Here is a 12,637-nt window from a genome sequence, read left to right on the forward strand (position 1 = left end):
ACATGATACTCTACATAGAAAACCCAAAAGCCTCCACCCCAAGATTGCTAGAACTCATACAGCAATTTGGTAGCGTGGCAGGATACAAAATCAATGCCCAGAAATCAATGGCATTTCTATACACTAACAATGAGACTGAAGAAAGAGAAATTAAGGAGTCAATCCCATTTACAATTGCACCCAAAAGCATAAGATACCTAGGAATAAACCTAACCAAAGAGGTAAAAGATCTATACCCTAAAAACTATAGAACACTTCTGAAAGAAATTGAGGAAGACACAAAGAGATGGAAAAATATTCCATGCTCATGGATTGGCAGAATTAATATTGTAAAAATGTCAATGTTACCCAGGGCAATTTATACGTTTAATGCAATCCCTATCAAAATACCATGGACTTTCTTCAGAGAGTTAGAACAAATTATTTTAAGATTTGTGTGGAATCAGAAAAGACCCCGAATAGCCAGGGGAATTTTAAAAAAGAAAACCATAGCTGGGGGCATCACAATGCCAGATTTCAGGTTGTACTACAAAGCTGTGGTCATCAAGACAGTGTGGTACTGGCACAAAAACAGACACATAGATCAATGGAACAGAATAGAGAACCCAGAAGTGGACCCTGAAATGTACGGTCAATCTAATATTCGATAAAGGAGGAAAGACTATCCATTGGAAGAAAGACAGTCTCTTTAATAAATGGTGTTGGGAAAATTGGACATCCACATGCAGAAGAATGAAACTGGACCACTCTCTTTCACCATCCACAAAGATAAACTCAAAATGGATGAGAGATCTAAATGTGAGACAAGATTCCATCAAAATCCTAGAGGAGAACACAGGCAACACCCTTTTTGAACTTGGCCACAGTAACTTCTTGCAAGATACATCCACAAAGGCAAAAGAAACAAAAGCAAAAATGAACTATTGGGACTTCATCAAGATAAGAAGCTTTTGCACAGCAAAGGATACAGTCAACAAAACTAAAAGACAACCTACAGAATGGGAGAAGATATTTGCAAATGACATATCAGATAAAGGGCTAGTTTCCAAAATCTATAAAGAACTTATTAAACTCAACACCAAAGAAACAAACAATCCAATCATGAAATGGGCAAAAGACATGAAGAGAAATCTCACAGAGGAAGACATGGACATGGCCAACAAGCACATGAGAAAATGCTCTGCATCACTTGCCATCAGGGAAATACAAATCAAAACCACAATGAGATACCACCTCACACCAGTGAGAATGGGGAAAATTAACAAGGCAGGAAACAACAAATGTTGGAGAGGATGCGGAGAAAAGGGAACCCTCTTACACTGTTGGTGGGAATGTGAACTGGTGCAGCCACTCTGGAAAACTGTGTGGAGGTTCCTCAAAGACTTGAAAATAGACCTGCCCTACGACCCAGCAATTGCACTGTTGGGGATTTACCCCAAAGATGCAGATGCAATGAAACGTCGGGACACCTGCACCCCGATGTTTCTATCAGCAATGGCCACAATAGCCAAACTGTGGAAGGAGCCTCGGTGTCCATCGAAAGATGAATGGATAAAGAAGATGTGGTTTATGTATACAATGGAATATTACTCAGCAATTAGAAACGACAAATACCCACCATTTGCTTCAACGTGGATGGAACTGGAGGGTATTATGCTGAGTGAAATAAGTCAATCGGAGAAGGACAAACAGTGTATGTTCTCATTCATTTGGGGAATATGAATAATAGTGAAAGGGAATATAAAGGAAGGGAAAAGAAATGTTGGGAAATATCAGGAAGGGAGACAGAACATAAAGACTCCTAACTCGGGGAAATGAACTAGGGGTGGTGGAAGGGGAGGAGGATGGGTGTTGGAGGGGAATGGGTGACGGGCACTGAGGTGGACACTTGACGGGATGAGCACTGGGTGTTTTTCTGTATGTTGGTAAATTGAACACCAATAAAAGTTAATTAAAAAAAAAAAAGTCATTTAATGGCTTCTTTTTACTTAAAGGGAAAAGTCCAGCCTTTCGGCCAACATTCAAGGCTCTTCACAATCTGGCTCTAGCCTCTTCCTCCAGCATAACTGCCTACCACTCACACAGTATACCCACCATACTAGACTACTTCCATGTGTCCAACATGCCAGGCCCCGAAGTCATCCCCACTGCCTGTACTCTCCTCTCCCCATGTCTACCTGCCATAATCCTTCACATCTTTCAAGAGCTGCCCTACATATAACTATCTCTAGAAGCTTCCCTGACAATCCCTCCCATTCACCCTGGACACGGTCAGTGCTGCTGGCTGTGTGCTCCCACAGCTTTTTAATTATACTTATCCTACCACATCACAATTTATGGTTATACATGTCAGCTCCTTTTGCAAACAATAAGTTCCCTAAGGACAGGAACCGTATGTTGTTCATCTGAATTCCTAGCTATCATCTTGTATACGACAGACACTTAATAATTACCAACTGACTTAACAAATGGCTGAACGAAGAATGAATTAGCAACCCTACAGAATGATTTATCCTATTGGGTGCTAGCAAGACGTTAAATAAGTGTTCCCAATCAACTGCAAACAAGGACATTTAAATGCTGTATTTCCAATAAATAGCCTGAGTTGCCTAGTTAACCTATGGGTTAATTGTTCCATCCTAACCATTTGAACCTATTTCTCTTTCTTATTTTTCTCCACATCTCACTCTTGCCTTTCTTCTGGCCTTTCTGAATGCTTCTGCCGTGTCTCAGGCTGGCTTACACCACCCCCTATTTTTTCTATAGCAAAAGCACTGACCTTTGACTGATGACATCAATCAGGGCTAGTATGTATAGAGTCAGAGTATGCTACCACCACCACCTTGGTGTGATGCCAGGGCACTGAGATGCCCACTGCCCCTAACATAGTCCTCTCTGCACCAAACACCTTGCTTCCCTTGGTTGAAGGCACTGGCTTTTCTGTATTTGAAAGCTAATTCTTTAATCTTTGGAAACCATCAGAAACTGGAAGTCCTCCCAGCAGAAAGTCTGCACAGTGTGGGAGACAGGCACATGACAGACCTCTGACTCCTTTCACTGAAATGCCCTCATCTGTACTACACACCAGATGACAAGAACTACTTGGGCTGTGTGTTAGGATGCCACAAACATGCTTAGACTCATCTTTCAATAGGCTGACCATTGAGAAAAGCCAAGAGGCTCAAAATTTCCATCCACACAGGCTGAAGTTATTAAAGGTGAAGTACTCTTTAAAGTGGAATGCATGTTAGATCCCTTAAGGAGAAAGGAGAAGCTACCAGGCAACAGAGGGATGTGGGATGGGGAAGGGCATGGGAAGAGGAACCAGAAGGGGGAAAGAATTGGGAAACTTGGAAAACACTTAAAGAACCCTCATGTTTTGAGAGTACTGGCCCTGTGTGAGGCTACAGAGCTAAGACAACATAAGCTACCACAGGGACCAGGCCTCAGAGAGGCAGTCTGAAAGGAAGAGATTAGAGAGGGGCAGAAACTATAGGGCCAGTCCACTTCCAGGTTCCTTCGGACCAAAGAAGCACCAAGAGTGGGGCCATTTACGACTCTTCTCAGTAGAGAGGCTACTAGACTCTCGGTGTTGTCCAGAGGGCCCAAGCTAGTTTGACAGACTATGTTATCTCAAGTAACAAGGGAAGGTCTTCTTGTCCAGAGCAGGACTACCTCTATAGTCAAGAGATGTTATTCCTCCTTTATGGGCAGGGTCCTGTTCTCATGAGAGGAGCTTCTCACATCTTTATTATGTATTCCCATTCCCCACCTTGGTTCAGCCTGGCTCTGTGGATTATTGTGTATATGTGCCCCAATTATTTGGGAGCTGAAAATGACATAATGTGCTACAAGGTGTGGTTCACGGACCAGTGCCAGCCTGAGAACTGTTTGTTACTGGTTCACTATGAGGAAGGTACAGAAATTGAGAGTATGCATATAGAATCATATATAGCAATTTGCTGAGGCATCCCAGCACTTGATCAGGGTTTATATTTTGCATGTCTTTGTTGTTTATTTCATTTTTGTTACATTTTTTAAAAGGTACCAAGCTATGATGACTAGAAATACACATTTTCTAAAAAAAACAAAACACTAGTATTTTACTACAGTTTGTGCCAACACTGCCCAGTTAAAATTCAACAACCAGCACTGGAACTGTGACCATTTGCAGTTTTCCCTTTGCCATTCTAAAGAAAACCTGAGTCTGCTCCTTTGGTCATCAAACCTCTCTTTGCTTCTTTGTGTGACAGGTGCAAACATAGATGAGTTCTGAAAGAACACAGGTAGCGGACACCGCCTGAGTTCATGCTGCGCATGCATGGTGTTTCAATTCTTCCCAGGCAGGACCACACAGAATTGTGTCCAGAGAAAGAAGGAATCTTGCCACAGAGTTTATTAGAAAAAACTCCTGTGGAAATTGCAATATCTAGTCACTGTGGCCTCACAGGACTCCCGGACACCTGACTCCTGGCTAAGAAAATATTGACAGGTACTGAGTCATTCTATTGAAGTTCCATTCCTCTAAAAGGACAAGCCCCAAAATACACTTAACACACCCAGTTCCCAAAGGTTAAAGTATAGGTAAGAAACACTGCAGGAACCGGATATGAGTAGTAGTTTCTGACATAGGAAGAGGGAGTGATACAACAGCCCCTTCCACAATTCCGGATGATTATCACCTGTGTTACGTAATGAGTGAAGCATACTAGGTACAGCTGACATTTTTATCCTTGCCTTCTCGACCATATCTCATCTATGTTAAAATAACATAATTACAAATCCATTGGAAATTGCCAATTTTCTTTCCTCCTGTGAAATGCTAAGTGGTTTCCACATCTCATTTCATTTAATCTCATAATATCCTGGTGCGGCAGCTCTGCTCTGATTTAGAGATGAAACCAGGAAGACTCATCTAAGGTCACAAAGGAATGCAGAAAATAGTGGAGACATGAATTGTGGAAGCTGTATTAGTAGCATCAAACTGAGAAACAGGGGAGAAATACCCATCAGCCTACATGGTGTCATAAAGAAAATTAGCTGGGCTATGAAGGCAGGGGTGTCTCTATCCCCCGGGCCCTTTGGGATGAAATGAGTTCCTGGGAGGACAGAAAGTCTGACCCAGGTAAAACTACCAAGTTGGTCTTCTGACACCCCAAAATCTCCTTTCCCCTTCTGTGGGACTTGTACCACCCCTAGTCAGTGTTCTGGTGTCTCTGTCCCCTATCAAACTGGCTCTTAGGAGGTGTTGTCAGCAACTTGATGATGATTCTAAATGACTGTGTTTTCACTCCTGAAGTTTCTAATACTTCAGGTGTCATCTTTCCCTATGGAAGGAAATCCTTTATCTCATTAGGGAGATTGCTGGTAAATGGGGAGTTACCAAAGGGAAGTGGTAGGGGTATGTTATTACTCTATATGTGAGGGCCCATACTTCATTCACTAAATGCCTACTATGTGCTATGGACCATGGTAAGAATTCTGTATGTACTAGCTAATTAAGTTCTCAATAATCCTGTTGGCAAATCATTATTATTCCATTTTACAGTTGAGGAGCCAAAGGCCCAAGAAGTTAGTCCCTTCTAGTGCAAGGTCACAAAATCAACTAGTGGCTATTTATTGTTTAACTTCCAGCCAACATGGCTTCTACAGATGTAACAGAAAATTATAAATCATCCCAGAGGGAAAACAGTCCAGTCTACCACCCAGGGAAATGGATAATGGGTATTTTAGTAGAATCAGTATTCCGTTGTCTGTGTGATATAACTTGCCTCATATTTGGTTCTGAAATGCCTATTGATGCCTATATTACAGATCCTCTCCCTCACCTGTAATCTATATTGGAAACAACCCTGATCCCCATGTGCCTCGGGCTTGGAACCTGACTTGGTAATAATTGTACGATCAGCAAATCTGTCGACTTCAGCCCTGTTGGAGACTCTGAATTGAACCATCTTCACCAAGGAGCTATAGATAAATTACAACTGCTTTTTCATCAAAGGGTAACAACTACACCTCCAAGGGATGAACATCTGGGAAGATCCTTAAATACCTAAAAGCAAATCCTCAAAACATTTGTAGCAATGTTGCTCCACAATCAGGTACTTCTTAAGAAGGATGCACAAATGTACACTTTGGCCAGATGGTAACAGATACGGAAAATACGAAGAATATCAAGACTTAAATATGGAGGACAACCTGCATCCTGAAGAGGCATTTATTAAGCACCTACTATGTGTCAGGTATTCTACATATGTTATCACTAATTCTCACTACAGGCTTTCCTGGTATATACTATCATTCTTATCTATGATTAAGAAAAGAGACTCAGGTCAAATGACTTGCCCATCATCAAAAGGCTAATAAATGGCATATTTAGGACTTGAATTCATGTCTCGTTTCCATGCCTGAGCTTGTTCTTTTTTTTTTTTTTTTTGCATCTGAGCTTGTTCTATTACACCAGGTTATTACAATTTGATCATAATTCACCTCTTCTCTATCTCTCTATTCACTTCTTCTCTGAAGTGACTGTATTTATTTTGAAGTACCTCTTCATTCTACTCTAAGGTGAAATCATTAATACAAATAAAAATCAGCTATTGTTGGTGCTGGAAGAAATCACTACTTAACATTTTAATTTTACTTAACATTCAGACTTATTAGAAATTCTGGAAGCTGGGAAAGAGTATTGCTCAGGCTTTATCCACATCAGGGCCCAGAATTCTCTCATACATACTTCACAGAGCCTGTGAGAAGAGTTTGGTCTTTGTGCTCATAGCACCCCAAGCCATGAATCCCACATGCAGTGACTGTCCTCATGAGCTCTGTCTTACCTTGGGCTTGCTGGGGCTCCATCTTCTGGCTCTTCTACAGCACCAGTTAGCTCTGGGGGAAGGAAAGTATCTTTGTTGACATTATTCACCCAGCTTTCCTTTGACTCAGTTGCACTGTCCTTACTCTGTTCAGCTGAAAAGGAAACCGTAAATACAGGAAAGTTATCTCTCACCTCCATGACCTACAACTTTCCTAGCAGCTCTTGTCACTGAAGCTCAGACCTGAACTTCAGGCCTTCCTGGAGTGCCAAGGCAATCACTCAAGAGTCTGAGTCCCCAGAATCAGAATTATATCTGCAAAAGAAGTCAATAGATTCCTGTGATGTTAGCTTATCCCAAGCAGACTCTCTCGAGTATGAGCATACCTTTAAATGGGCAGGTAACTCCAGAGACCACTCCAGCAAGATTCTGACCACCTCTAGGTGAATTTGACCTGAATTGGGGTCAGGACAAAATATGTATGGCCAGGGGATGCGCAGGGCAGCTAGTCCTCATTGGAATAGAGACACTATCACTACCAAGCACTTACTGAACATCAGCAATGTGCCTGACTTAAGTCTGGGCTCTGGGATCAAAAGGGGAACAAATGCTTCTAGTCTGGAATGTTCCTCTCCACTGCCTCTTCCAGTCTTCTACACACTCAAGTTCTACACATACTCCCCAATATCCAACTCAGATGCCAAGGTCCCCCATAAAACCTCTGGTGCTGCCTCTTCAGGAAATAAATTCTTTTTGCCTCTGCACACCCAGGACTCTTTACCAGCATCTCTCAAGTAATTAGCATTAACTAATTATGCTAAGTGTCAGATGCAGTGTTGTTGGTTTTTGTTTTGTTTTGTTTTGATGCATGCATGCATTACCTTGTGAGGAAGGAGCTATTTTCCAAGTTTACGGATTTGGAAATTGAGGACCAAAAAGCTCAGGAAACTTGCCTTGGACCACAGTGCCAGCAAGTGCTTGGAATGCTTATACATGGGTGTTAAGATGAAGCAATACAAGAGCTCCCGGTTTCCAAATAATCACATTCCAGGGTGGTATTTACCATAGGTCTCTTCACACATAAGCCTAGTTTTGTCAATTGCAAAATAGAACCCACAGTACTGACTTGTACCTCCCAAGACTTCTGAAGGCGTGGATGGTTTTAAAAACCAAGAGGGATACAACTAATGCATGGCACATACTAAACAACAGGCCCTTCTTTACAAGGCTCTGAGTCAGAAAGAATGAAATCCCAGCTCTACCATTTGCCAATGATATAACCTGGACAAGTAACTTCACTTCTCTGAACTTGATATGTCCCATATCTAGAATGGGTATAAGAATACCTACCTTAAGAGATTGCTGCTATGGTTAGAAATAATAGAGAGCAAATGCTTATCACATATTAAATGTTCAGGAGGGGACAATTATTTTCCTTATAGGCTAGAGCTAGACAGGGGCTGTCCTCAGGGGTCAGAGTTTACACTGCCTAGCTCAGAGTCAGGAAGAAGGCACACCATACATATTTAACAAACCAAACATAATTCTAAGAAGCCCTCAAAATACTGTCTTTACAGTCCCTTAAATGATATACTTGGTTGATTAAAGAAGCAGCAGATGTCAAAATTGTTGAAAGGGAAGCTAATCTCTTCCTGTCATCCTACTCAGAGGAAATGGTTCTGAATCTTCAGAGTTAGAAGCCAAAGGAATGAAGGTGGTAAGCATCTTATAAGCCCCAGTTGTTTATACTACTACAACTCAACGCAGTAACATTGTATCTAAAGGATTTCCTATGTTTTTCTACATAACCCTGTGTCCCTTAGCCCTGCTTTCATCCATCCGAATCCAGGGAAAGAATATTTTTAGCTGGAGGACTACACACTATGCAAAGTGCAGCTCTAAATGACTTCCCTCAGCAGACTCCAGTAATAATTCTAACACCCTTCCCATCTCCTGACAACACCTGCCCAAACAAATGCCAGCTCAAAATGTTTTAGCTAGAGCAACTCACCTGCTACCTGAAGCTTCTTCTTTCTCATGGATGCTCTGATGATATCTGCACCATGAATTCTGTCTCTGTGTCTTTTTGCCTTGGCTTCATAAAACCATTGGCCACTCATATTCTTCAGCTGTTGGTCATCCTTAATTTTTTCAGGCAAATGTCTACAAAACAAAAAGAACTTTACTTTGCTAAGAACCCATGGTAAATAAATGAGTTCACCGTGACAGTGGATAAAGAAATCTATAAACATACAAATAAAGCTCTCAGTATTTTAGAAGACCCCACAAACCTCCTAGATGACCAAGAAATACATATTCCTCTTTGACTGAAAAGTCAGGAAAGACAAGGCTAACATTTTTTAAAAATCAAAGACTTCATCTATGACCTCTACATGATGTCTGGCATTTCTTAAGAGCAGATTCACTTTTTGGCTGCAGTCTTCTGTGTCCACTGTTCAAATGTAAATACCCCAGGGAAAGATGGTTTATTAAGTGTCTCTAAACCCTGCTCCCTTTATCTGTAAAAACAGGTTTATCATGGTAATCTACTTCATGATATTGCTTTGAGGATTAAATTAGCTAATGCATGTAAAACTACCCTTTGCAAATGCCTGGCACCTAATACCCAATGAATAACTGGTGGAGGAGTTATCAGCTGGTTAATCCTTTCCATTTGGCAAAATGAATTTATCAGAGACTTTCGGGGGTGGGGGAGGTTAGTGCATGATGTCCCTGGTTCTTTTTTATTTTTTAACTTTTAAAAAATTTTTTATTTATTTATGATAGTCACACACAGAGAGAGAGAGAGAGAGAGAGAGAGAGAGAGAGAGAGAGAGAGGCAGAGACATAAATAGAGGGAGAAGCAGGCTCCATGCACCGGGAGCCCAACGTGGGATTCGATCCCGGGTCTCCAGGATCACGCCCTGGGCGAAAGGCAGGCACTAAACCGCTGCACCACCCAGGGTTCCCCGTCCCTGGTTCTTAATGCCAGAGAAATGAATACTGAAAAAGTGGGCTGTAGGCAGGCAAGATCAAATTTATGGAAGTAGGGGGGTGGGGAGTAAAGGCAGAGGCAAATTCCGATCGTGTAGATACTGCTTTCAAGGCCTCCACAATCATTCATGCTCATTGAAAAGCTAGTACCTGTAGAACAAAATAAATATGGCCCTAAGATCTCCCTAACATACACTTGCTTAAAAAAAAACACTGTTCTACCTGACAAGTGTTGTTTTTCTCTTATCATAAATGTTTAATCCACATCCCCTCTTTTCCGATCCTTTCCACATCCCTACTGGTAACCATCAGTTTGTTCTCTACAGTCAAGAGTCTGTTTCTTGGTTTCTCTTTTTTTCTTTGTTCATTTGTTTTCTTTGTAAATTCCACATGTGAGATAATATGGTATTTTTCTTTCTTTGACTTATTTCTCTTAGCATTATTCTCTCTAGTTCTATATATGTCATTGCAATGTTATTGCAAATGGCAAGGTTTAACTTTTTAAAGACTGAATAATAATCCATTGTATACATACACTACTTCTTCTGTATCCATTCATCTATCAGTGGACACCTGGGCTGCTTCCATAGCTTGGCTATTGTAAATAATGCAAACATAGGGGTGCATGTGTTCCTTTGATTTAGTGTTTTTGTACTTTTGGGGTAAATACTTAGTAATGCAATTACTAGGTCGTAGGGTAGTTCTATTTTTAATTTTTTGAGGAACCTACACACTGTCTTCCACAGTGGCTGTACCAGTTGCCTTCCAACAGCACAAAAGGATCCCTTTTTTCTCCATATCTTCAACAATACTTGATGTTTCCTGTGTTTCAATTTTCACCATCCTGACAGGTATGAGGTGATATTTCATTGTGGTTTTGATTTCATTTCCCTAATGATGAGTGATGTTGAACATCTCATGTGTCTGTTGCCCACCTCTATGTCTTCTTCAGAGACATGTCTGTTCATGTGTTCTGCCCATTTTTTATTTGGATTGTCTTTTGGGTATTGAATTGTACCAATTCTTTACATATTTTGGATATTAATTCCTTATGTCATTTGCAAATATCTTCTCTCATTTTGTAGGATGCCTTTTAATTTCACTCTTTCCTTCACTGTGCAAAAAAAAAGTTATGTAGTTCCAATAGTTTATTTTTGCTTTTATTTCTTTTGCCTCAGGAGACCTATCTAGAAAAATGTTGCTATGGCCAATGAGAGATATTACTCCCTGTCCTCTCTCCAAAGGTCTCACAATTAGGCCTTTTAATCCATTTTGAGTTATTTTTGTGTATGGTGTAAGAAAGTGGTCTAGTTTTCCCAACACTATTTGCTGAAAAGTAGGTCTTTTCTTCCCCATTGGATATTCATTCTTCTTTTGTTGAAGGTTAATTGACCATATAACTGTGGATTTGGTTTTAGATTTCTGTTCTATTCTATTGATCTATTTTTATGACAGTATCATACTATTTAAATTACTACTTCTTTGTAATATAACTCAAAATCTGGAATTGTGATACCTCCAGTTCTTTCTTTTTCAGGATTGCTTTGGCTAGTTGAGGTCTTTTGTAGTTCCATAGAAATTTTAGGATTGTTTGTTCTAGCTCTGTGAAAAATGCTGTTGTATTTTGATAGGGATTGCATTAAATAGATGCTTTGAGTAGCAAAGATTTTTTAACAATCTTTATTCTTCCAATCCATGAACATGGAATATCTTTCCATTTCTTTGAATTGTCTTGAATTTCTTTTATCAGTGTTTTATAGTTTTCAGAATACAGCTCTTTCACTTGTTTGGTTAAGTTTATTCCTAGATATTTTATTGTTTGTGGTGCAATTGTAAATGGGATTATTTTCTTCATTTCTCTTTCTGCTGCTTCATTATTAGTGTACAGGAATGCAACAGATTTCTGTACATTGACTTTGTATCTGTGATTTTACTGAATTCGTTTATCAATTCTAGCAGTTTTGTATATAGGGCATCATGTCATTTGCAAATAGAGTTTTACTTCTTCCTTACCAATGTGGATGCCTTTATGTTGTCTAATTGCTGTGGTTAGGATTTTCAGTACTATGTTAAAATAACAGCACTGAGAATGGACACGCTTGTCTTCTTCCTGACCTTAGGGAAAAAATTCTGTTTTTCACCACTGAATATTTTTCATATAAAACCTTTATTATGTTGAGATATGTTCACTCTGGACCTACATTACATAAAGCTTTATCATGTATGGGTGTTATACTTTGTCGAATGCTTTTTCTGCATCTATTGAAATCTTTATATGGGTTTTGCCCCTTCTCTTATTGATGTGACATATCATGGTGATTATTTTGTGAAAAGTGAACCACCCTTGCATTCCAGGAGAGATGAGAGAGAAAGAGAGAGCATGCACGTGCAAAAGTGGGGGGAGGGGCAGAGGGATCTGGAAAAGAGAAGCAAACCCCCACTGAGCAGGGAACCCAACTCAGGTCTAGATCCTAGGCCCTTGAGATCATGACCTGAGCTTAATAAATGCATATGCTTAACTGATGAGCCACCCAGTCACCCATTTTTGTGGTGTTGTTTTTTTTTTTTAAGATTATTTATTTATTCATGACAATGCACAGGGAGGAGAGAGAGAGAGGGAGGCAGAGACAGGCAGAGGGAAAAGCAGGCTTCATGCAGGGAGCCCGACGTGGGACTCGATTCCGGGTTTCCAGAATCACACCCTGGGCTGCAGGCGGCGCTAAACTGCTGAGCCACTGGGGCTGCCCTTTTGTGCTGTTCTTTTTTTTTTTTTTTTTTTTTTAATTTTTTAAAATTTTTATTTATTTATGATAGTCACAGAGAGAGAAAGA

At 40.4% G+C, this 12,637-nt stretch overlaps 1 protein-coding gene across 1 annotated transcript in view; it reads right to left on the reverse strand.

Moving 5' to 3' along the window:
* SYTL2 (synaptotagmin like 2) overlaps positions 1-12,637 on the reverse strand; it is a 151,735-nt gene that overhangs the window by 49,003 nt on the left and 90,095 nt on the right. Inside the window, 2 exon segments of the mRNA XM_041729973.1 lie at positions 6,834-6,966; positions 8,824-8,975. Of these exon segments, the coding sequence (XP_041585907.1) occupies positions 6,834-6,966; positions 8,824-8,975 (285 nt within the window).

Source organism: Vulpes lagopus, chromosome 15 (genome assembly GCF_018345385.1).
Source record: "Vulpes lagopus strain Blue_001 chromosome 15, ASM1834538v1, whole genome shotgun sequence".
NCBI classification, from domain to species: domain Eukaryota; kingdom Metazoa; phylum Chordata; class Mammalia; order Carnivora; family Canidae; genus Vulpes; species Vulpes lagopus.